The 26951-nt window shown below is 34.5% G+C and overlaps 2 protein-coding genes and 2 non-coding genes across 5 annotated transcripts in view; 3 read left to right on the forward strand and 1 right to left on the reverse strand.

Moving 5' to 3' along the window:
• Positions 1-1658, forward strand: part of LOC5574585 (heart- and neural crest derivatives-expressed protein 2) — a 42793-nt gene extending 41135 nt beyond the window's left edge. Inside the window, exon 6 of the mRNA XM_001655159.2 lies at positions 1377-1658. Coding sequence (XP_001655209.2) covers positions 1377-1466 — 90 coding nt within the window. The 3' untranslated portion in view covers positions 1467-1658. The remainder of the gene's footprint in view (positions 1-1376) is intronic.
• A 12380-nt stretch (positions 1659-14038) lies between these two features.
• Trnam-cau lies at positions 14039-14111 on the forward strand. Its single transcript has one exon. It is a non-coding gene; the product is annotated as a tRNA-Met (tRNA).
• A 614-nt stretch (positions 14112-14725) lies between these two features.
• Positions 14726-14797, reverse strand: Trnaw-cca. Its single transcript has one exon. It is a non-coding gene; the product is annotated as a tRNA-Trp (tRNA).
• Positions 14798-18541: 3744 nt separating this feature from the next.
• Positions 18542-26733, forward strand: LOC5574590 (hydroxysteroid dehydrogenase-like protein 2). Of its 2 annotated transcripts, none has more exons than XM_011495293.2 (5): positions 18542-18772; positions 19196-19359; positions 24679-24892; positions 24952-25062; positions 25912-26733. In XM_011495293.2, exons 1-5 carry the CDS (start codon positions 18759-18761, stop codon positions 26654-26656), a joined length of 1248 nt encoding a protein of 415 aa, XP_011493595.2. In that variant the 5' UTR covers positions 18542-18758; the 3' UTR covers positions 26657-26733. The 2 variants fall into 2 exon arrangements, with proteins under 2 accessions (XP_011493595.2, XP_001655211.2); XM_001655161.2 differs by lacking the exon at positions 18542-18772 and adding an exon at positions 18911-19068.
• The last annotated feature ends 218 nt before the right edge of the window (positions 26734-26951 follow it).

Below are 26951 nucleotides of genomic sequence, written 5' to 3' on the forward strand. Positions count from 1 at the left end.
CAATTTTAGAGTAATGTTTCCACAAATTCAGTCTGAGTTTTTTTTTTGCTTGTTTTTGAATTTCAAATTCTGCCAGGATTTTTTTTCAGAATGTTCTGCTATTCGTTCACGATTTTCGCCACAATGTTGTCAACAACCAAAAACCTCGATATCCACAGATTTGTTAAGAATTGCTTCAAGATATTCGTTTTGTACCTCTACTTTAAAATCTTCAATGCATTTTTGACAGTAAGTTTCTCGTGAACAGAATTTTCGCTAAAAATTCTATCACGAGTTTGTTTTCTAGAGTTCATGTAATTAATTAATTTGGTTGATAAATATGACTGATTGATAAAGATAACTTGACGATTTGATATATGTAAAATGAAATCTCTAATCCGTCATCTTTTTGACCTTTCATGACAATCAAGTGTTATCCCAGACAAATAACTGTTAAGAAATATTTTAAAACACTGCGGTTCTTTACATTTAAAGTTCATTCAATATATAGATTGGTTAATATACACAAAGAACATTTATTTTTATGTCTAATACTTGTAGTTTTAAAGCCACTTTTTTGTTTTGTGGTAGAGAGGTTAAACTTTCGGTAAAACTTGGTGTTCAATTATCCTCTTTCACAGATTTCCCACAGTTTTTTTTAATGAATCTCCCATAAGCAAATAAAATCAACATTATTATATGAAGGGCAAAATGTGTCATTAACCTAAATTCATTTCTACCTAGAAAAGTAGTTTGGGGTATAACATATACCTCACTGAACACTTTCAAACCCATCAATTCATTTTAAAACTCGTACATGTACAACCACATCAAAATGTCTAGTATGACTTATCTCCCAAGACATATTTTCCCAACAATGCCACACACTGTAGGTAAACCACTTCAACCCTTACCAGAGTATGATTTACGTCTGTGAACGACCAAGCCACTTACCCGTCCATAATACAAATTGCTCTTCATTCACTTAATTCGTTTGACATATTTTAATTGAGCGGCAAACTCAAAGTCACAACCGTCAGAACGGAAGAAAATGCAAAGTGCAATGAGGATCGCACTTGATTCAGTTGCTTCTCAATTTTCTATTTGAAGCCATATACTGGGGAAAACTATACGAACTGAGCTCCGATTCATCGCGAGAAGAAGCACAGTAGTCACATTGTAGAGCGCCAGTCAAATGCATCGTAGCCAGTCAAAGGGATACCGCCTTCAAAGACAAACACGAAGTTTGGGAAAATCGACTGAAACTGTTATCTCAAGTGGTTTTAGGAACATAAAGATATCAATATTGAATGCAACGGACGGAATATGAAAAATAATTCTCAGGATTATCGAGCCTAAATTTACCTAACGGAATGCATTTTCTTTTACATTTTCAGAACCTGGCCAACGAGGGAAAGAAAATCAAAGGCAGAACCGGATGGCCACAGCACGTTTGGGCGTTGGAAACCAAGACTACCATCAAGTGAAATAACTTCAAAATGTGCATTTCAGAGACATAAGATGTTCATCCTATGATTTTAAACACTAATCTACGTTGAATCCGTGATATTGTACTTTTTTTTCGTAAACAAGTGATCAGAACCAAATTTGTAAATAATTGTTTAGTTCATTCAGTTGTTTGTACCAATCAATGAATAATAAAAATCTCGAGTGTTTAATTATTCTAGGATTTAATTATACTGAAGATACTCCATACTGTATTTGAAGGTATCCCAAACTCATTTGCACCGTGTACATTGAGTATATACTACCATTGGAGTGAGGCCAGGGGTTTCAACTAGGTTATTCATACAGATAAATAATATATTTATAATTCAGAACTAAAGAAATCATAGAGCTAAAAGAAAAGTTGGATCTTCTTTCATTGATTTTATCAAAAATACAACCAGAAGGTCGGTTTATTCGTTAAAAAATAAATTTTACCAAAGTATTTTATGAAGAAATTCATCGATTACTCATCTTGGATGTCTATCCGAAAACTATAGTACCGTAATTCGGGGTGTAGTTGATTAGTGGGGAAAAGTTGATCATTCCCGTACCCACATGTATAAACTGTCAAGAGAGCTATGATCCGATTTCAATTATCACAATTTGTGTTATGTCACATTAGACTGGCCCAGCTCAGTATGAGAGAAAAATAAAGTTGTATAATTCCACGGGGCACCCCCCAGAATTATTCCTTAGGGATAGAGGAAGACTTCCTGAAAATTTCAGCTCATTTGATAGTTCCATGAGCTGGCGCATTTGAATTGAACTTAATATGGGATTTCCTGCTCAAACATATGGGAAACAGCACAACATATCCAGTTTGGTTCGGGAAAAATGCTGATCGGGTTCAATTCAACCCAGAATGTCAGAAACACTACTTAATACCATAGCGAACAATATTGTACAAGGTTGTAGCATGATTAAAATTGATAAAGTTGGTGTTTTAACTATCTGAAGTTAATCTGCAGTACTACTCTGTATTTTTCCAACATAGCATGATGGTCACCACTAGGCGCATCATAGCCACCTATGACGCTGGGCGAGCGGCTGCGCAAGGCGCATACGATATGTGATTGTACGGGAGTTCTGATTCAAACCTAACTTTCAACAACTGAAATGTTATTGAAAATGAGCTTGAATCCGGATACAACCTTCTGCAATTATGTTCATTAGGGTATCAACTAATGTATTTGTCATTCTGGGCCCAATTGAACACGATCATTCAGTATACAGAACGAAACAGTGACAAAAGGTTAATTTTTAATATATTTGAAACGAATATCCCATACAAACTTCGAATTGAATGCGCCAGCTGGTGGCGCAACCAAATGAGTTGAAATTTTGAGAGACCTTTTTCTTATCGTAAGGCACATATCTAGGGGGTGCCCCGTTGAGTTTTACAACTTTTTTGTTTAAGGGCCAGTCTAATGTCACATTACCTGATATCTGCTCTTGATGTTTTGAAGTTCGTTTTTATATGCAAGATAATTATACCATGTAAAAACAGTTTTTCTATGAAATGTTTGATGAACTGTTGAAGCATACTTTTCCAAACAATCGACTATTGCCAAGGCTATATAAAAATACCATTTAAATAAACCGTTTCATACATTCCAGGTATATTCTGTGAACTCAGTTTTGAATTTGCATTGACGATAAAATTTCATTTTCAGAGAAAAACACGTTCTTTTTGTGAGCGAGTTGCTAATTCAAAGGAAAATTGCATACCATTAGGCGTTTAATGCGGTGTATTCTGTAATTCACAACTTTTAACTCTAAAATTGACCGATTTATCATTAAGTTGTAAGATTTTTGAGACTTGATTCAGATTCAGTGACCCCAAATCTTTTGATTAGCATATCGTTTTATATCACGAAACCTATCGCACTTTTTGATTTCTAAAAAATATTTTCATTATTATGATTACATTTCGTCAAAATTACGTATGTGTAATTCGATAAACATTCAACCAGTACAGGTTTTAAAAATATTTGGATGATAATACATGGATCCTACTGGGAATTATAGAACAAAATGGCACAAAAGTGATCAACTTCACCCCATTTTACGGTAATGGACAATACTGCTCACAAAAGTGAAATTGTCCCATATGGAAAAATATGCATTGACAAAATAACGCTCAAAACATGAAGTTTGTCTTCTTATACAAATAAACACAATTTTCTTTCACATTACTGTATGCCACTTTCACAGCATCACCGCACAGCACAGATTACTCAATAAGTAGGGTCGATGTACCAATAGCCGCATAGCTAAGAACAAAAATTCGTATAAAATCGAAAAATAACGCTATCGTCATTATTTTTTCATCATCTGAAAGCATTTTATCTTGATTTTGTGAGAAAAATATGAAAACTACGAAAACTCAATTTTTTGCATTTATTATCGCGTGTGCCACTATAGGAACACATGTGCCTATAGTAATACTTTTTCTAATTTCTGTTCTTATTGTAGTACTAGCATCACGGCGTTGGCAAAATACTTATCAAAACCGTATATTTACAAAACTTTTATATTTTTCCTACAAAGTGTACATCAAAAGCTTTCATTTGATGTAAAAAAAGTTCTTAATTCATAAATTATTTTGTAAAATAAAAAATAGTTTCTCTCAGTAGAGCTACTATAGGAACAATAGGTTCACTATAGGCGCAAGGGAGGTCAAATTTTAAGCAAAACTAATTATTTCGATCATTTTTTGAACATAGTCAAGCTGTGTATCAATGATACTTAGATAAATAGCTCAAGGCATATAGTCAATGACACTAGCTCTTCACAGCGCAACAGACAGTTTGTCAGTAAGAAGCCACTAGTGCGACTATATGGGACTGTCCACTAAGGTAACACCGACCCTAACTCATTATGCTTTTATCAATCAGCAAAAATCGAACTATGAACATAATTCATCCCGTTTTGCAGTTACTTTTAGAATTGAAAGTTCCTATACCTAGAGAATTCTGTGCCACGGTGTGCCTAAAATCGTTATTAAAGATAAAAAATTAGGGTGGGTAATGTCTGTTACATTACCGCGGGGTTGACGTCCGACTACTATGGACACAACTTCGATCAATTCTGGATCAGACTCTAACAACAGTGCGGTAGCTTTTTGCAGATGATAGGATGTTGATGATGGATAATAGGTGCTGTGATTGTTTGTATTCAATTACGTTATGGTTTAAGGGAGATCTGTCATTCGGTTAGGAAGCTTTTTCAGAGTTTCGGATTTCAAAGTGAAATACTTTAAAAACCAGTGGGGCTTGTGTACAAGACAATGCCCAGGGAAGTCAAGGAAATTCCAATTATGAAAAGATCTTGTACCGACCGGGAATCGAACTCAGACACCTCCAGCATGGCTTTGTTTTGTAGCCGTTTACTCTAACCACTAAGGAAGGCTAAGGAAGGCCCCTATTGGCAATTTGGCCCTGAAAAGGGCCGACTGAACGGTGAGATTCGAGTAACACGGACACACATTTTGATGGCGTACATGTTGGAATCCTCCTAGTTCGATGAGGTTTACGGTGGCGATGACGATGGGTGCTTCTACGAGCGGCTTTGGCTGATTTTATTCAGTCATCTCGTACAAATCTTGCGTTGGCGCAGGTAGCGAGGAGCAGGTTCGGCGGCCCTCTTACCAGCTCGAAAGCGAAAATGGAATAAAGCCGAATTTGACGAAGAAGGTATGCTTTATCAGGCCTGCCCAACCTTTTTGAACCGCGGGCCAAATCACAGAAACAATTTTATGTCGCGGGCCACATTTTTAAACGCAAACGCACAAATATAAATGAAATTCATATAATCTGTGAATAAAGTAAGATTTATTTTAAGTAATCGAAAAATAGATAATTGATGCTAAGCATTCTGTAGAATATTATGAGCGTTACTTTCAAAATTATATAATAATCCAGTTCAGAATATTTTGAAGAATCTAGAATTTTGGATCTTGTGGGAAAATGCCCAGGATTTTATAATAATCATACTTTTAATCCTATCAGAATCCGACCTAGGGTTCATTCGCAAATTTCATAACGCCGAAAATTACTAATTTGGACACCCACCCACCCCCTTGCACCTCTTTTTGTATGAATATTCTACACATTTTGTATGAGGTGTAACATTTTGAGGACCCCCTCAAGCGTTATGAAATTTGTGAACAGGCCCCTAGTATTAAAAGCATGATCCAGAATATGCTACAAGCTATAACGAAAATCTCCTATTCCTTCAAAATCTTACTCAATAATCATTTTGAAAGCTTGAAATCTTTGAGAGTGGTAAAAAGTAATTCAAAAGACAAAAAGTTACATAGCGTTATATTGTAATCTAGCCCAGAATTTAAAGAAAATTCTGTAGAAAATCCTGGTTAGATGTGCTTGTAATCCTGGTGGAAATTCTGTGAGAATATTGCCGATGTTTTCCATCATAGTCGGATCTAGAATTCTTATTAAAATCCTGTTCAAAGTTTAGTAAAAATCCCGTATTATTTATAATAATTTCAAGGATTCGGCGTGAATTACGCCTAGGTATTTGTTAAATTTATTTACAGGATTCTGCGGGAATATTAGCCTATGATTCAGTGAAATTATGTATGAAAATTTAGCCTTCTGCCCATAAGTTTTGTTCAGGCTACATAGTTTTTATGTCAAGGAAAATCATGGTAAAAACATTCCCAGAATTTGAGATTTAGAATTTGAATCATGCATGAAATTATATATATAAGAAGATAAAAAAAATCAAACAAAACAATTAAAATAATTACCTAGCTAAGATTTTAGGTTGAAACTCAATTGAAAACTACAAAGTTGTAACTTTTTATGTTGTAACTTTGAGTTGGTAGAATAGTCAACGGGCCAAATATGAGAGGAATCTTCGAACCCTCCGTGGGTCGCACAAAATGAGGTCGCGGGCCAGATGCGGCCCGCGGGCCGTACGTTGCCCTGCTTATACCCTTGCTTCAACATTTTAATGTTTCTTCTTCCTTCGCAAACCGCTTTGAGGAACCTCGTACAAATCTTTCCATACTCCAAAAAGCATCGCTTTAAAGAATCTAAATCTAATTATACAAATTGTGAAAAATTACAGAATTCTTATGCGTATGATTTCTAATTCCTGAAAATCCATCAGGAATTCCTCAACAAAATTTCAAAGTAATGCAGAAGTTTTCACTAAGATTTAACCCTCTTTTTCCCATGGTAGCACAGGTGCCACCGACTTTCAACGAACGGTAGCTAAACCGAATTGGTACGAGTAGCTCAATAATGATTGGAATAAATTTATTCGCTCATTTGTCTTATCAAACATCGAAATAAGTGACCTTAGGGTCAAACTATTGGAAAATAATCAACTAACTATTAAAAAACAATAAACAAATTATTGTGATTTTGAATAGCTTTGAATACATTTTGAATGTAGCTTATTTGTAAAAACTTTTTGTTTTCTGAAACGCCATTTTGATAGTTAAATTGTCAAACAAAGCTGTGGGAAAGAAAGGGTTAAATTAGAATCTTACATTTTCACGTTAAACTTCTACAGTACTACAAAATAGTCGATAATAAAACCTTCAAAAAAGTTTGTTTGGAATTTCTAGAGGTAGGAAAAAATGGGTTCTACATCAATATGTTCACCATAGTATCATGAATCTTCAGAGTTCATACTAAATATTAAATAAGACTCTAGTTACAAATACTTTCAGTAAAAATTTCATACGTTTTAACATGGATCATTTTCTATTATAAAAGATGTCGAAAAAGAATACGATTTTATGTAGTAAATCCTACAAGAACCACTTAAGCTTTTCTGTGAGGTACATTGTTAACATGTTTCAGAAATTCTTAAATTTTACGACAGGAATTCAGTGATATTTTCCGAAGTATGTTTAAGCTGCAATTATTCAATAACTTATCAACAAGGTTATTTCAAGCCTTTTGTTACTTTAGAAATCTGATATGGAGTGATTCATAGAGGAATTTATAAAGCAATCCCTAAAAAATATTAAGTTTTTTCAGGAGTAGTTTTAGACCCAAAAAATGGAGAGTGTTTAAATTTTTATATGTCTTTTTTATGGAAGATTCCTGAGATTTATATTCGCAAAAAAATGAGTTATTTCTAGAACCTGAAAGAATACTTGATGGAACTTCTGGAGATTTTTTTTTTAAGATTAAGAATGAATTGCAAGTGTTTAGTGAATCTGGTGAAAAAAATGTTCAATTAAAATCCCAAAAGAATCGTTAGTGCGGTTTTATGAAAAAAGCTCTGGAAAATGCTAAGATGAATCTTTGGTAATTTTTCAGAAGAATCTACAAGAAACAATAATATAATTCTCTGATAAATCTCTGTACAAATTACTCGGGAATCTTTGATTATTTTCACGGAAGAGATATTGCACCTTGATTTTAGATAAATCAAAACAAATAATTATCTGTGAAAAAATACAGATTTCTTGCGGAGAGCTTCTCTGAGCAATCATGAATAAAATATCCCAATTGAATTCTTTTAAATTGCTCAGTAAATTTTCGTGGAATATTGCTAGGAATCCTTAAAGTAACACCTGGAAGAGCCAATTAGTATTTTTGCAGGATGTCTGGATAATTTTGCTACGATTCTTCAAACAATTCTATAGAGAAACCTTAGAGAGAAATTCAAAAGCAAAGTTGGAAAAACTGTTGGTGAACTCTCTGAAGAATTCGTGGAATGAATCCTTGCTTGTTGGTAGATGAAAAAAACGAATTTAGTACTATACCATTTAATTCCACTAGAGTTTGTATCCTTTGACAGATACGCGTATTTCGACCGCAACTGTAAGGCCGTCTTCAGAGTCGTGTACTAGACTCGACTTCGAGTCGAGTCGAGTCTAGTACACGTCACTGAAGACGGCCTTACAGTTGAGGTCGAAATACGCGTATCTGTCAAAGGATACAAACTCTAGTGGAATTAAATGGTATAGTACTAAATTCGGTTTTTTCATCTACTTATAGGTATTCTACCAAACAGCTCGAAGATTTATTATCTTGCTTGTTGATTGTGAAGTCATTTTTGGTGAGAATCCTATATATTTTTGTTCTATATTTTGGAGAAATCCTTAGAAATCCTAAACAAATTATTTATGAACACAGGGGGATACTTTAAACAAACAATTGGAATTTATATGTAATGTGTACCTAGAGGAGCTTCGAGGAGAAAGTATTAAAAGAATTTGTAATGCGGAATTCTTCAAACGATTTTTTAAGCAGTGCGATAGAGATTCTTCGAGAAATTTTCTGATGAGATCAAAAAGTCTGAGAATGATTCTCTTGGGGAATCCCAGGACGAACTCAATGAAAACTAGTCAGTGTTGACCAGACTCATTTCCCCGAAATTCGAATTATGAAGCCATGAACTGTTATAACTGTGCGTTGTATTCCTGAGATGGAGGGGGAGGTGGTTGGGCTTGAGTGTTGCACATGGGATCCGACAGTTTCGATCTCGGTGGGCCGCAATTCAAGTTTCGGTGAAATGATTCGCACTCACTCACTCACTCATTTCATTTCACCGAAACTTGAATTGTGGCTCTCTGGGATCAAAATTGTTCAATTTTGTGTGCAGTACTCAAGCTTAACCACCTGCTTTTCTATCTTAGGAGGATAGAGCATGGTTGTAGTAGCTCGTGGCTTCGTAGTTCGGAAAATGTTATTTTCGGGGAAATGAGTCTGAGCAACACTGAAACTAGTAAAGGAGTTCTTGAAAAAAACACAGAAAAGTGCGAACATAATTCATGAATAAATTCCCGTAGGGATTCTCAGAGGAAACTGTTCAAAGCACATGATTTAATTCCTGAAATAATCAAAGGAGAAACACAAAAGACAATCCTTGTGAGCTTTTTGCTAGAATTCTTTAAAGATTTTTGACTGGTTACAACCTGGGAGGGAGAAATCAATACAAAATTTCTGTACGTCATAGTGAGCCGAGATTCCGCTGTCACGAACTGTCACTGTGAGCCCAGATCTCAAACATTGGACTAACATGAAAAAAGCGCGTAACTGATTAAAACACATTTTCGTATTTCTTCAAAAGTGATAGCAATCGAATGAAAATTAATTCATGCACATAACACAAGTAATGTCACGTGGTGAGCACCATTTAATCTGATTGAACATAAAGCATTGAAAAACGCATCGTTCTACTTTTTCCAATAAAAATGAATATTTAGGCTGTGAACCGTTTTACCAGTTCGTTTAACTTTTAGTAAAAATTTGACAGCTCGATAGTTATTTCCCCTCCGGTTAGAAATAACCCTGCTCTGAAGCATGGTTAAACTTGACAGTTCGAAGGTTATTTTTTGCTCCCGTGAATTTGAGAATAACTAACCATCTGTCAACTTTGTTCTGAAATAACTACTCGACTGTCAAAGCTCAAATGGGTCGACTGCGATGTTCAATTTAACCATTTGAGGGGAAAATAACTATTGAAATGTCAAATTTTAACTAATAGTCAAACGAACTAGTGAAACGGTTCACAGCCTTAGTGCATAGAATACTGCGGCCCTTTTTTCATGTTTGTCAAGAAAGATCGAAGGTGCACAACAAAAGGAAACTACCGATTTTCTCGAAGCCTGCCTTGATTGTTGTTGGCAAGCTGGAGTTATCTTGCAGTTCAAAATAAAGTTGTCTTATATTTCGTGTGTAGTATCGGTGCCTCCCTCCCAGGTTACAACATAAGTGAATCTGTTTCGTAGCGATGATTGAAATTTACAAATATCACTGATATGCCACGAAATGAGACAAAATTATAAATGAATGAAATCGATAAAAATCTGTAAAAACTACCAAATTTGTGAAAATCGTGATTATTGCGACCGACATTACTTCTGTAAAACAAGTATTTGCTAGGCCCCCCCTAGGCCCCCTCCAGAAAAAAATCCTAGCTACGCCAATGAGTTTCAGTGCAATCTTAAAAGTTGATTCCAAACTGTTTCACCTTAAGGTTCCATTTTTTTTTTGTGTTTTATCGTTAACAAATATTTGAACCTTGTATGAAATGCCTTTTCGGTGTAATATTCTATCAAAACATATGATAACAGTTAGTGAAAAACTTGCGATTTGCATATTTTTTTGGATTATATAACATTATGGTTTATGTACATTAGTTTTATGACTTTTTGGCGTGGTTTGTAGCATATGGAAATGAAAAATATATTAATTTACCTGAAAAAAAAAAAGAATTTTGGATTTGTTCCGGCCTTATCGTATAATACAGTTATCTCTACATAACTCGATGTTGAAGGGACCATCGAGGTAGGGAGATATCGAGTTACAGAACACAAAACCAGTGCAACTGTGATCCAAGGGATAATCGTGTTAGCCATGATAACCACATTTTACTATGGTTGCTCTATATCGATACACGGAATATCGTAAGGGAGAGTTGAATGTAATACAAAAATATTTTGTGAATTAATAGTGAAAGTTGGGTTTTTAACTTTTTTCCTGATTCTGAGAACGAAGATCGAGATTTTTCTACTGTACAGAATTCAACGTGACTAAGGTAGTCGTACTGGTTTTAGCCATATCGCCAAACGTAATCATAGTGGATGAAACAACGTTTCACATACCATCAAACGGGGCTTCTTTTGACATTATTTTCACATTCTTTAACATTGAGGATTTGTAACTCTTAGAATTATGGATAGATGTTGATAATTTTTGCCTATTTTTAAGTTGTATATGTACGTGACAAATGTGCAAAATATGAGGCAAATCCATCAAGAAATAACAAAAATGCTTAAATAGCGAAAAAAGTGTGTCCTTCAAGACAAAAAAGGGGCTACTTTGGACATTTTCACAATTTGCTAATGTAATGATTTTTCCTTATAACTTTCAAACTGATTCAATAAATTGTCGTCCACTGTGATGTTATGGAACGTTTTTCATTGATAAACTTAATGTAGAAAATTGCAAAGCTAGAATCAATTACACATATATAACAAATTTCAACGAAACATGCCATTCACTATTCTCAGTTTGCAGTATAAAACTTAAATTTTCATCTTCCTCTTAAATTTAACTATCAGTTACGAATGCTCGATTTTCAAGTTGACATAAACGAACGACGTAACTACTAGGGCGATGATAGATGAGTTATGTACAAAAACTCTTTTTTTTCTATTCTTACTGTTATATGAACTAGAGTGTCCATTTCTCGGCCATTTTGCTCGTCCCGGAATTCGGGACAAAAATTCATGCTTATCCCGGGAAATCCCGGGATCCCGGGATTTATCAAATTTTCAATAAAACTAGCATTTCGGTTGAAATGGAAGTAAAAATTAAACAATACATTTTTTCCAATGAAATAAACAGATAATGAAATTTTTCAAAAGAACGTGTTAAATAAAGAAAATCACATTTCAGATAAGATTTTCTTGTTCTGATGAAGTAACCTAACAAAAATCAAAACTTAGTTCGATTGCTTAGGGATTTTTTTTTGATTTTTTCAAATTCTTTATAACACTTATGAATGGAAGTATGTAAACTTAGGTCATAATTTTAATGCAATTTGCTTCAAACATTTGAAAAGTCATAAAACTTTAGAACAAAAGAAACGATTGAAGATCATAGAAGGTATTGTAGATCATGCTAAAAGTTAATAACTGAAAATTATTGACTGAAGTTTAGTGCCGTGAATCGCAAGTCAGTCCCATCTGCATTTTAGTAAAAATTGAGTTGATATCAGTTTACATTATATCTTCTAATGATCTTTCAGCTGCACTAACGAGAAAGCACTTTTTGTTCAGTTTAATTAGGAAAAAAACACCAAGTCGAATTGCCCCATAATGAAAACTAAACGCATGTCAGTCCCACTGCAGATTTTCGCATCGTGTAGAAAAAAATGGATCGTTATTTGGTCATCTTTATATTTTTCTTGGATAGGTACGGAGTGAAAAGCAAATTATGAAAGTTTTATTGAGATCGAACCATGTTCCAATCTTCTGGAATTTTTTGAATATTTGTATGGAAAACGAGATTGACAACTTCTCAGTCAATTTTCTCGAAGCAGTTTAGGTGTATTTCAAATTGCTTATCTCAGTTTATTCTCCTTTTCATTATGCTGTTCTACTTTATCAAATAAGGTTGATAGTGAGGAAAAATGTCATTGTTTTTCATTGGAATTTTGTGGTTTTCATCAAATTATACGTACATTTCGGGAATCCCGGGATTCCCGGGATGTCAGAAATAAAATCCCGGGAAATGGGAAATCCCGAAATTCGTCAAATCCTGGGATTTTTTGTCCCGGGATGTCCCGGGATGGACACTCTAATATGAACGATATGTTGAAGAATCACATTATTACCGGTAACTAATTTAATACCAGTAAGTAATTTTCATTAAAAACGCAATCTATGAAGTAAAGTTTAGCAAGATTGTAAAGAAGTGAGTTTGCTTTTGTAATATGCTTTTAGCTTCTTAGCAGTCTAGAGTTGGCTTAAGAGTAGTTTAATTTAGGCTTTTGAAGGATGCAACTGTTCTGTACTACAAATTCATGTAAAATATGACGAAAAATAGTTTTTAAGAGATTATGCTGTGAATTTGGCATTGATACGTATTGAAATATATGTATTTTATGTCTATTCACTTTTACAAACATTTATTTTATTTTTTTAGTTGTAAAATACACAAATCAAAACATTATAATAAAATAAAAGTCGCAAAAATAGGACCTTTGATCAATTATTTTAATAAAACAACAATTTTAAGCAAAACAAATCACAAGATTTTCATGAAACATGACGATTCGATAGTTTTGTGATGCTCCCAATAAGTTTCCAAGACATGGGTAAAATTCAAACAATGTTTGTATAGCCAATGTTTTATACCTTGTGAATATTTATTCGGGCTTTTTTGAAATGTTTTCTTGTTTATCCTGTTATTGTTGATGTTGTTACAAGAAAAAATCATGCCTAGTGGTAGAGCATATATTGGTTAATAAAAGTGCTGAAGACACAAAATTGCTCAGATCAATATTTACGCTGCTAATAAATACAAAAAGTGAGTGTCCAAAGTAGCCCCTGGAATCAAAAGTAGCCCCGTCCGACGGTAGCCAATTAGAAAGAAACATCCCGTGTTCAGTATACTGCTTTCAGATGATAAAACTACATTCGTTTACTTGTCCAAATTGATCAAAAAAATTCTCTTGTTATTTCAGCACTCATGACCAGGGTACTCCTTTGGCTACTCTTATAAGAAATCAATGTGATTGGCCATTTTAGTAATTCGATTCCTAAACCTCTAAAACTCTGGACAACAGTATATCTGGTGGCCTACATTGACCAACGATATTTTCATAGCGAAAAATGGTGCCAGCTCAGTTCCTATATGTTCCTATATGAAAGCTTTCATTTAAGGCATTTGCAGTACATATAGGGCTTCCCATACATATTTTTAAAAACATTTTCTCTTAGGCTGGCCAAAACCAGCGCTACTTCCCTACTGACATGTAAATGTTAATTTATTCAAAATATGTTCACCTGCGTTTCGTTTGTTCCAGACGATTTTGACTGCATTCACAAGCCTCGATAGCGCAGTCGGTAGCGCGTAAGTCTCATAATCTTAAGGTCGTGAGTTCGATCCTCACTCGGGGCAGTAATTTCTTTTGTCAGCTGAAAAATAACCCAGCAAAAGTTGTATCGTCAGGATATTGTTTGTTGTTTTATGTAGTATTAGTAGTATTGTTATGAGGGAGTGGGTCTGTAGGTGGTAGTACGGGGGACATAATTTATTTACGTAAGAGGGTATAATGAGGGGGTGGGTCTGAAATCATTAGATCAGGACTTTGAAAGGTATCAGAATATGAATAGAAGTAATTGGGAGGAGCTATCAAAAGACAGGGAAAGGATTAAAAAGAAACTAGATGAAATTTATAAAAATAAAATTAAAAACAATCATTTTGCTTTTGCCTTTTTGCACTTAGAGTGGTGCGTTAGTACCAACTCCCAAGTGTTCAGTGGATTGCGCTATTACAGGAGCCATGCTAAAAACATACCTCCACTAAAGGATATTTTTTCAAGGTGTACTTTTTTAATACAGTTTTGTTTTTATGGACGTTTTGAAGCGAATGTAGCGAAATTAGTAAGCGTCGATTGGGTAGGTAAACCTAAAACCGCTTTATTTAATTTACGCTGGTTGCTTGCTTGCAACTCAAGGTACATTAGAAGAACTTCGATTGGATGGACTTGCGCGTATCAAAAAAGACCATTTGACCCCGACGTGATTTGAACACGCAACCTTCTGATCTGGAGTCAGACGCGCTACCGTTGCGCCACGGAGTCCGATATCTAAGTTGTTTTCAAATGACTTCATAAACATTTATGCCCTACAAAAACCCATATTTGACCAAAAGTCAAATCTAATAAATTGTCCAATAATCCCTATTTTATCAAAATCATGCGTTGATTTTCAGAGCATTTATGCATGAAAAAGCTTAATCGGCCTATCCATTCATTGTAAATGATGAACTGCTCGACTGGCGACCACAGTGATACGAATTCATTTCTACGAAGCAACGATCCCCAGAGCTCAGATGCACTGAAACATGTATAATGGGTAAAATAATATACATACAGAAAAGTCCAAAGACACTTTGAACACATGTGCAGGTAGGGTAAACGCTCCCTTAGTTAGTGAAGGTAGGTTACCCGACCAGTGGATTACAACAACATTGTTACATAGATTTTTACTCACATATCATGTATTTTATAACAAAATATATTATAATTTTGGCTGGTTAGTAGATAAAATAACAAAAATTATAACACAATTTTCTATACAAAAAGCTAAATTTGAACAAAATATGTTATAATTTACACAAACATGTAACATGTTTCAAATCAAACACAAATATAATTTATTTTGTTATTTTCCATAACTGAATTTGTTATAAGTATTTTTTTTTTTATCTTTATTAAAGAGACTTTCAGCCAGTGGCCGGTTCGTCTCCATGTTTGTTATAAGTAATTGCTCTCAAAAAATTTATAACAAATCGTGTTATAATTATGTTTGAAATTGAAACAAATTTGAAGCAGCTTTTGTTATTCTAACTGATTTTGTTTCAATTATGTTAAAATTTCCTCCATCATTTCAAAGTGCTTCTAAAAATGAAACGATATTTGATATTTGTAACAAATCTTGATTTAATTGTACTACAATTTTGTTGTAATCCACTGGTCGGGTATGTCATAATTTGATTATTTGATATTACATATTATGTATCCGGTAGAAATCAAGACCAACATTTATTTATAATTATTGTTTTCTTGGGCCCCGTGCGTCGCAGCTAATATGTGAATAGTGCGCTGTGTTCATAAAAATCGTAAGCATGCAGCGCCACACTAAAAAACTGATTTCAAAATCGTGCGAGTTGAGGCGCGTCGCGAGTCTCACTGGCGCGATCTGGTTTGGTGGCGGTGCGACAATATTATATTGCTGTGTGCATTTGAAATACAAATATCAAATGCGGGAACACCAAATGCGGTAAGACTTTTAACAAGGAAAGCGAAGTTAAGGGGGCAGGATCCGTCATCTATTTCGGAATTTTCAAAAGCAGTTTTTCCTTCAAAATCAAGAAAATTTACTGGAAAATGTGTTCACAGTATTCAATTCTCCAACCGCAACACAGTGAACACATTTTCATCGAATAATTTTCAGTTTTAAACAGAAAAACTGCTTTTGAAGTTTCGATGATGACGATGATTACGATGACGGAGCGTTGATCGTTAGAGATTGATTTTCTTTGCTAGGTTGGTGGTGATATGGATCATCGTTGCTTAGTACAGTGTTGATAGACTCACACTCATAATATCAATCAATACGCTCTCCCGTGAGAGCAAACTCATTAGAGATCTGCTTCGCAAATCTCACGCTTGAGATTTTGATGCAAATCAACTCAATCAGCTCAAACCGTAAAAAATGATTCAGTCGCAAAACCCAGCAAAAACTCGTGAAACCCGAATGTTGTTGTTTACATTAGAAATGATTACTATAATTTTACCAGACTAACAAGAAACTATTGCCGTGTGTGAGTAAACTGTGGAAATACGAGACAATGAGTTAAAAAGGTGAGCCAACTCATCCATGATTTTTTGACTGCTGAGTTGCATGATTGACAACTCAAGCATGAAAAATCTCAAGCGTGAGTTGTGAGAAATTGAGTTTTTCACAACACTGGCTTAGTATCATTTGATAACTTTGTATTACCGCGATTGAAGCTCCGTTAGACTGGATTTGCACTTGAAATGCAAACAGCAATATAATGTACGAAGCTAAATGATGACAGTTATTAAAAAATTTCCTCCATTTTTTTCGACAAAAGAATGAGACTTGTTTGCATAAAAAGTCAATAATTGCACCATGAACCTGACAGAACCACCGCACTACAAAAAAAATTGTTACTTATTGGTGCATTAAAAAAACTTAATTGATCGTAGTTTCCGTAAACTTTGAATGTTTCAAATTATTCTGTAGAAGTCATTTAGATTTTTTCAATTTGTGTACCCCACAGTATTTGTGACGTGCCAATTTTAAAACTGAATCTGTGCCACACAAAATGTATTGGGAAATTACTGCCCATAACTGCATATTTGTAACATTCGACAAAAGTAGGCATTGAGTAAATTGAGTACAAAGTGTGCATTTTATGGCAGTATGGGAGGAAACTAAAATTTTTAAAAATCACCAGGAACTCAGAAGTGCTTATTTGAGGCTGATATTTTGTACAACTCATTTCGCATACTAGGTGAATAGTCAGAAAATAATTCTGATAGAAATTTCATTGCTATTACATTACGAGACTCATTTATAATCTCAATGTGACTGTTATGCGGTTATAATTACCAATGTGACAAAACAACTTGGTATTTTTTCGACTTTTCTAGAACAATCTCACAGATTTCAGTGAGTTGATCGAAAGTATTTATCATTTGATGACTCTCCACGGTATTAACTCGAAATCGACAAAAATGTCGAATGTGACTGTTATGCAGTTATAGGCAGAATTACCTCCGATAGAATATTTTGTAAACTTCTAATTTTGAGGATTTCGCCTAAGGATGTTGAAACACTCGCTAAATAATCAACTTTAAACTCTGTATCTTTTAAAGTAAAGAAGTTATCGATCGTTTTCGGTTTAATAAGACTTATTTGTTTGATAGTAAAAACGCATGAAAAAAGTCTTGTAGACAAAAGTTTTTATCACATGCCGAAAGGGAAGATATGATACTCTCATTATTTGTAAGGGTTGCCTGTAACACCAAAGGCCGGTACTGGGGCCTACACTACCTCTTGAAAAAAAAAATATGAATAACTTCGCTATTTCAAAAGATAGCACGGGTTTTCTCATGATAAACAACTTTATAGAAAACAGCAAAAATCTTAAAAATCTTGGAAAAAGTTATGATAAAAAATATGATTTTTAGGGGTCATTAACATACAACGGCATATATCTCAAAAGTATAAGAGATAGAAGAATCGCGACTTTAACAGAACTGTTTCAAATTGCCACTTCTACAACATTGCCGAAGGCTCGTGCCTATCTAAATGTTATGAAAAATAAATAATAGTTTTTCTATCTCACTGCTAGGAGGGTTGAAAACGAAACTTTTTGCATCGAAAGATGCGCTTTAAATATATCAAGAAACTTTTCCGGATAAACTACAACGCTAAAATCAGAGATATGGAAAGTTGACTGTATTAATTCCATGATAAACTAGACAATTTACTACAGTGATTTTTATGTTTTGTTCATAAATTAAAAAAAAAAACTTTAAATTGAGCCTGGAAAGCTAAAGATTGACATTCATTTCGTCCAGCCTCATAATGATAACAGATAACAGAAGCGACTCTACATAAAATTACTAAGTTACGGTACGTTACGAAGTGATTTCCTAGGAACATGAGCACTGTACACATACACGTTTGAACGAGATGAACCAAATCTAAAGTGATATATGTAACAACACATTGGAACCAAACCGGCATCAGCCGAATGAACGAGTTACCAACACATCATTCGCTGAACTTTGTACCTTGAGTCTAAATGGAAGAGTATCTTCCTCGGGACAGAAAACGTAAAGCTGGTTTGAAAGTTACAACACAGATCAGTGCCGTACCGAGTACTAGAGAGAACTGAGTAATCGTGTATGATTCTAATGCAAGTGCGACTGAACTCGAAATAAATTGCATTTTTTCTGTTAAATTCAGTTAGTTGAAACATATTTTAATTTAATTTTCGCAAACATGATCAACACGGGGTAAGTAAAATGATAACTTTTGCATATGTTCCACTTGAATGAATGTCTTCGGATTCTTTTAAGTAGTACAATTCGAAATGTGAAGCTTCAATGAGCGAGCAACATTTAATCTATTCGCATATCAGTGACGATAATATAGCTCGGTGATAGCTTAAGTGTTTGTTTTCGAGTCTAAAGTTCAGCTCAATTGCAATGTTCAGTAGTACCGAAGAGTTTTGCGAAGAAAGTAGTCCACACTGATTTGACACGTCATTCATCTTAGCAGGTTTACCGTAAATAAACATGAAGAATACGGGGTGCGTTTTGTTAGTTCAGTATCGATGTATATATTATGACACCGAAACCAGTTATAGATCCAAATCTCATACTTTTTAACAGAAATGTATTTATGTGTTGTATAAAAACCCTCAATTTATATTTTAGAAAATTGGCCGGCCGTACTATTTTCATAACTGGTGCATCTCGAGGCATTGGCAAAGCCATCGCACTGAAAGCAGCCCAGGATGGTGCTAATATTGTCGTAGCAGCAAAGACAGCTGAACCACATCCCAAATTACCTGGAACAATCTTCACTGCAGCCGCTGAAAGTAAGTATTATGATTATTTATCTATACACTATTAAACTGTTTGTATGTAACTTAGGGTGTCCCAACAAAACAATCAGTGTTTGAAGAACCATGGTGCTCAACCATAGAATGTAAAATATGCTTTTTCATACCATGTTTGTGGAACAGATCATGTTTCTAAAAATCGTTTTGGGCTTTCGTCAGATTGATTTAAGAAAACCGATAGTTTTTGATCATATTTATCATATTTTGACGTTTCATGCAAATATTTATAAAGCCTGCTACTTTGTTATTATTTTCTTATTTTCTATGAGTATAATTTTATTAGTATTATTCAGAGAATTAAATTGTTGTTGAAACAGATGCAGAACAAACAACAAAGCAAGCGCACTCACAATGGTTTGTCTTAATTTTTACAAACTCAATTCGAATTCCATTGTTGCAACCTTTTCGATCAGGGATAAATCAATTATTTTAAACACAAAATTACAAATTATTTTATAATTGTTACTCTATAATGTGACAATGTTTACAATTACGGAGAAATCTCTCGAAAATTGCAATGTAAAGTCTAGGAAATTGCTACGCACGTGGTGAACAATTATTGTCATATTCTGTTCAAATTGTGATGAACTGTGGTTGTGAAATGAAATTGATGCACCAAGAATAGAAGCAAACAATGTCCTCTGGACTTGGGATTATATTTTTTGCAATTTCTCATCGTAATAGGCTGTTTTTCATTACGCACATCTGTCATGAAACGGCCTACCTTCCTGCACTGAAGTATGCAGTGCGGGAATAGTCATTACGCAACTGAAATCAGTGCTGTAATGATTCATTACACAACGCTTTCTCATTATAGTGGAGGCTGGAACCAAGAAGATTAATGAACAAGTTCTTACCGTAATTATGCACACTACCGTGCATAACTTTGGGTTCACCCCCTAAAAACATGCAACAGTATTCAATCCATATCTCTGGGATAACACGTCCAATTGAAACTCTCTAAGCCGCATTCCGAAGGCAAAGAGTTATACATACTTCGTATGTAGTTTTCAAAAAACATTTTTTGAATTTTGTATACTAAATTTTTACTTAAAGTTGCGACATTTTTCAAAAACACACACAGAAAAAACATAGCTAATATCCTCAGCATTGGATAGACCAAAAAAAACAAGGTGTCATTAGAACCGTAATCTTATATTCTTTGAAGGGTGCTCACGAAATTTTTGCGGAAAAATCCGAAAACTATTCAAAATCAATGAAACAGTCATTCAAGTCATCATGCAAAAGTTTGGGTTCACCCTTCAGTATGGTGTATCGTGCAAAAGTTTGGGTTAAATATGCTATAATCAGTTTTTTGGTGTTTTTTTTAAGATATTTATAATTACTGTTTTGTGTAGCTTTCTTTGAAAGTTTAAATTGGTGGTAGTCTAAAGCCTGTGTAACTTAGTATAGAGCTTAGTGACATTTGAACACACGAACACTCCCATATGTTCATCATACACAGTTTCTTTTTGTTTTCCTCAACGAAACTTGCACACGATGTCCAGACTCATCGGAATGTATATGAAAATATTATTTATTTTTTTTTTAACTCTTTTTTTAACCCAAATTATGTTTTGTTTTTTTACCCAGATTCTTGGTGTTTTTTTAGACAGAGTGCAAATTATTTTCCACTAAGTTTCACAACTACATCTACACTGGAGCACCCACACCATTAAACGTGATAACTACTATTTGGCCGCTTCTTTTTTATTACTGTGGCGCCTCTAGTTGATCTCTTTTGATCCGGAAAAATGGTTTTTCAGTGTTAAAAAAAAACTATAAAAATGTATACATATTTGCAAAAGTTATCGATGTTGAAACGCGATTGACGAGAGAGAATTTTGCACAATTACGTTGTAAACTCAACTTCGTCAAATAAATGATCGCGAATATTCTTAAATTTTCAAATTCTGTATTAAAACTTTTACAGTGTAAAATATAAAGTGAATGTACTAGGTTAGTTTAAATACTTTTTTGCAGATAAATTCACTTGCGAGTAGATTATTTGGCTAGCTATTTGCGATTATGTAAGAAAAAACTTTTTATTACTGTGACCACGAAATCGATAAAGTATTTTAGAATAGAATTTTCCCCTTCATTCAATCAAACATAGGTCCCGAGAGATTCTAAAGCGACGTATCCAGCAGCCATTGCAGACCTGACTTCATAGAATGGTATTGTGTGATATCATGGACATGTATTAGCACAATAATGTCGATTTTAGTGGAAAAGTTTCAGTTCTGCAAATTGTCCATGTATCCAACAAATCGACAAATTTTGGGCAATAAACAAGTGTCAATCTAAGAAATAAGTCAAAACAATAGAAAACCTGTCTGGTTTAAATATATTCTTACAAAAGGAGTTAAAGTAGACAATGGTTCTGTGCAAGAATTTATGGATGGAATTCTGCAAAACAGTTCAACAATTCAACCGGAAAGCTGATAAATATTCTGTCTTATATTTTTTCCTTAAAGCTCGAAGCAAAATGATGTGCTAAGATTATTTGTGCGTTTTTTCCTCTTGGAGAAATCACTCATTTTGTGCGGCTAAATTCTAAGTTAATTCTAAGACTTTATAAGTTACTATTATCAATTAGTTAAGAAAAATCATGCTCACGAGTTGTACAAATTACATTCTCTGACTTTTTCTGACCTTTAAAAAAATCCAGACCACTGAATTCGTTAATTTCAATCGAAATAAGTACGATTTTTACAAGAAAATACATATCTGACTATTTTTGCATGATTTACATTCTAAGTAATACACATACTAGATCAATTTCTAGAGCGTTGTTTTGAAGCTGGTATGTAAAACACGTGAGCACGTGAGAATTTTCTTTTAGTGCTTGAAAATTCGCATGAATAATATGATGAAACCTTAGTAGATACAGCGCGAAAGCTAGATGTAGAACTATCTCAGACATAATTTAACATTTTACATTTCACGAAAATTTTGACAACAATGATTGCACATTGTAAAGATTCACCATGCCCTTTTTTAGCTTAGCTTAGACTGACTACATATACCAATGGTTGCTATTCCGTGATTGACCGAAGTCAGTGAAGATGCGCGAAGAATCAACTAGAAGTTCGGCTGGGATTGGCCATAATCTTCTTCAGTGTGCATAATTCAGTGCCTCTATTTATACATGGTCAATAACGGCTCCGGCCACGTCCTTGCAGTCAGGTGGGTTTGGGAAAAGGAATGTTAGTGTGTAACCTTTGCTATTTGGAGACCTTGTTTTCCTCTGCATCTCCACAAAGGCTACTTTGAGGGATGTTTGTTAATGGGGAGGATCGTTGGGTCACAGGATTCTCTTTGATAAGCGATTAGACCATGATAAATAATTATTGGTGCGATATAAACATGCTTATATTGTAAATAGAATATTTTCATTTGATATGAACAATATCTATGTTGAGAAAAATTATGCCGTCACTTGAGGTGACGAACCTTTCAAAGTTTGTTGAATAAAGTGAACCTTTCGCAAGTTTACACTCGTAGTGTCGAACCATTCAAAGTTTTTTTTTTAATTACTAAAATAAAGGTAAAAGGAAAAAGTTGTTTTGAATAAAAAAAATTAGATATAAATAATTTATGAATCAGAGTTTATGTCGACACTCACAGTGACGAACCTTTCATAGTTTGTTGAAAAATCATATTAACGTCTCACCGTTGTAACGATTAAAGGTGCAGTCGTAAGAGAATTCAAAATAGAATTTTGAAAATGATTCTGAGGCTTCCTCCCTGGTATAGTACCAATGAGTTACATAGAATATCCAATGTTGAAACATTGGAACAAATGTCAAATAAAATAATTAATAATTTCAGGCAAAAATCGTTACAATCTTCTATTGCCACGATTAATGCGTTATATGTTTAGGTTAAGTGTATTAAAAACTTTTTTTTTCTCTTATAAGCAGGTGAAATCAACTCACCTGTAAAAAAACTGAACTGCTACGGCAAATGAAATGTAATATGTTGTTAAGATATAAGAAATAATGAATGTAATGTTTGGAATGATACTAATAAAGAAATTGAAAAAAAAAGGTGCAGCCATACATTTTTTATAGATTAGAAAAAGTAGCATGAAACGAGCCCACCAATTGATCCGTCATCCTTGAGCAGCAACAATCCACTTTCAACTTCACTCGTTTGCTCGGCTATATAAAAACACTCAGAGAAAATAGGCGCGCGACCCGAGAGGGAAAACAACTGACGAATGCTCGGGCTTTCTTGACGCACTGCCCAGGAGCAAGCGTCAACGTCGAAAGATCAAAAAGAACTAATCGAACGTGGCACTTTTTCACTTTACTCGACCGATGCGTGACATGTTTGATTCTGCCGTCATCGCCGGCCCCCGCAGGAGCAAGCGTCAAGGTCAAACACAACTCGATCCAAATGATGATGCAACGCTAATAAGTAATGAAGTAATTACATATAAAATTTTCCAGAAATTTTGTGTTATATAGATTGTAATAATCGGTTCATGGGAGAAAATAGATTTTTGAAAAGGAGTCGAAATGCAGTGCAAATCCAAAATATGATACAAAACAGCATTAATGAACTCGCATTACCTTTCAAGTGCCTAATTTTGGGAAAAAACAGCGAAAATTTAAAAATTGAACATCGCTGAAACTACCCCTTTTACCATTAAATTAGCAGCTGCCGCATGCGAACGTTTCCGAACATATGATTGAAAAATCTTAGTAATTGAGCACAAAACTTGAAGATAATGCCTTACCGAACCGTTATCCGTAAAATCGCTTAACTTCTTTTATTTCACATTCATTCATACATTTATCGGTTGAAGCAGTTCTACCAGATGAAAACATAAATTTCGTAACGGGTGTCCTCTTGTAAAATGCTAAGAAGGTAACTATGTGTGAGACAAAATTTTCAAATGTTTATTTTTTGTAGCTTATTGAATAAATGTTCGTATCAGTGTTTAGTTTCAAATACAAATAGGTTTATCATTCCTGTGAATATTTGCCGTTATATTCTAGTGAAACGATGAGAAAAATCACTTTTTGTTCCCACTATGGGGCTTTGCACAAATATGTACCTCTCCCGTTCACTCTTTCGTGAAATTTGTAAACAACAAGGCCTGTAAAAGTCAAAATCCCATACAAAATCAAAACAGTGCAGAGACCTATTGCTATGATTGGTACTATAGCCATAATCGGTACTTCTACCATATAAAGTTATTTTTACTGTTTACGTAACATGTTTTAACATTCATATTATCCAGCTAGAATACTGAAAGATTTATTCAATGATTTATGATTACAGTTGAAGCCGCTGGAGGAAAAGCCCTACCTTGTGTGGTTGATGTACGCGACGAGAATGCAGTACGGACCGCTGTCAAGAATGCAGTGGAGAAATTCGGCGGTATCGACATTTTGGTTAACAATGCTAGTGCTATTTCTCTGACACCAACTGAGCAGACCGACATGAAGCGATACGATTTGATGCACAATATCAATACTCGTGGAACATTTTTGGTGTATGTATTCTTTTCTTGACAGTTTGAAGTTATTTATCAAGATTATCTCTATCCAACAGATCCAAAGAATGCATTCCATACCTGAAGAATAGTAACCATGCTCATATTCTGAACATTTCTCCCCCACTGAACATGAGTGCGCATTGGTTCAGTAATCATGTGGCATACACCATGGCACTATGGGCGGTTTCCATACAGACTGGCGGCCAAAAATATTTTTTCCATCTCATGTCGTATTTATGAGTTTTATGATACAAATTTGATGTTTTATTTTCAAAAACAAGTTTTCGAAACTAACTTTTGAATAGGACCTATAGCGAAATATTAAACTTTGTTACTTATAATGCATATAAGCCATTTATGCGATTAACGTTGTGCAAACCATTATAAATATTAAAACTTACATAGAAATGATGATATGAATGATGTAGCGAGATTCAGTTATTTTCTGAATTAGTTTTTAGCTGTTTCCTATAGAAAATGGTTAAACATATCGAAAAAAATTTAAAAAGCCTTATATTAAAAAAGTGCAAATTTGTGCAGCAAAATTCTTCACGATCCTTTAGTTTACATCTCAAAGTACCCTTGGAACTGAATTTAAGCCTGGGACAACTTGGGACAAAAAAGTACTCGATGTGTTAACTATAAGCTCATTCGATTTTTTTAACCGCTTTATAAAAAAACATTATAAAAGCCACTATTTTGGAGCTTTTTTTTATTTTTTTTATTGTTTCTAGAAAGCCTTTTTTGTAAGCTTTCAAATGGTGTAAAAACATTTTACGTAAGTATTATAGAAAAAAAGTTATATTCATTTGAGTAAACCATAGTTTTTGTTAATAAAAACAAGTTTTTCTCCATAGGCTCAACTTTGGCATCTCATATCTGAGTGTGCAATGTAAATCATGCCCTAATATTTTGAGGATTTCTTAGCAGACATGTTTACAATGAAATGGCGAACAAGAATTGAAATTTGGGGCACATCACTTTTTTGATTATTGGCCACCTGATAAGCCATAGTGCATGGCAAAGTATGGTATGTCGATGTGCGTTCTGGGCATGGCAGAAGAGTTCAAAAAGGACAATGTAGCGGTGAACGCATTGTGGCCTCGCACTGCTATCTACACTGCAGCAATGGAAATGCTTACCGGCAAGGAGAGTAACCAGTTCTCCCGTAAACCAGAAATCATGAGCGATGCCGCATACGCTATACTTTGCAAGGAACCAAAAAATTGCACAGGAAACTTTCTCATTGATGATGAAGTTCTGCAAGCCGCTGGAATCACTGATATGAAGCAGTACGCTTGCATTCCAGAAAATGCCGATAAGTTAATGCCCGATTTCTTCCTTGATGTGGCACCGGAGAAATTAGTGGAGTTTGCAGCTGAGGGTAGTCATGCCGCATCGTTGAAGAAAGCTGCCGCTCCGGCTGGGAAAATTGAAGGCCTGTTTCAGAAAATTGAGTCCCTCTTGAGTGATGAAATCGTGAAGAAAACGGGAGCTGTGTTCGAATTCAATGTCAAAGGCGAAGAAGCCGGCTTGTGGTTTGCGGATTTGAAGAATGGAATAGGAAAAGTAGGAAAGGGAAAGTCTCCAGTGGCTGCCGACGCCACTCTTACCATGGATTCGAAGCACTTCTTCGATATGTTCAGCGGAAAGCTGAAGCCAGCTAGTGCATTCATGACCGGAAAGCTTAAGATTTCTGGCGATTTGCAGAAAGCGATGAAACTTGAGAAGTTGATGGGTGGACTCAAGTCAAAGTTGTAAGTATTTCATTTTTGGTGGACTTGTTAATTAGCAATATATATTGAAAAAAGAATAAAATGTTTGATGAATTTTATATCGATTTAATATTTATTGTATTTATTATTAAAGTTCGAAAAGATCCCACATACAATTTACTCAGAAAGACGTAACATTTAACACAAATATATGGAAATACATTTTGTTCGATAAATAACGACGTTAATTGTTCAAGTAAAGTGGCGATTCGCTCGTTGGATGGAATGACTCGATGGTTGGATGTTTGCTGGCTGGATCTTTTCATAATGAAGTTTCCTTG

Source organism: Aedes aegypti, chromosome 1 (assembly GCF_002204515.2).
Source record: "Aedes aegypti strain LVP_AGWG chromosome 1, AaegL5.0 Primary Assembly, whole genome shotgun sequence".
NCBI lineage: Eukaryota > Metazoa > Arthropoda > Insecta > Diptera > Culicidae > Aedes > Aedes aegypti.

Coding starts and splice junctions, on each gene's coding strand:
- LOC5574590 (XM_011495293.2), top strand. Junction 24,893..24,951: donor ACTCGTGGAACATTTTTGGT/GTATGTATTCTT, acceptor TCTATCCAACAG/ATCCAAAGAATGCATTCCAT. Junction 25,063..25,911: donor AGTAATCATGTGGCATACAC/CATGGCACTATG, acceptor TAAGCCATAGTG/CATGGCAAAGTATGGTATGT.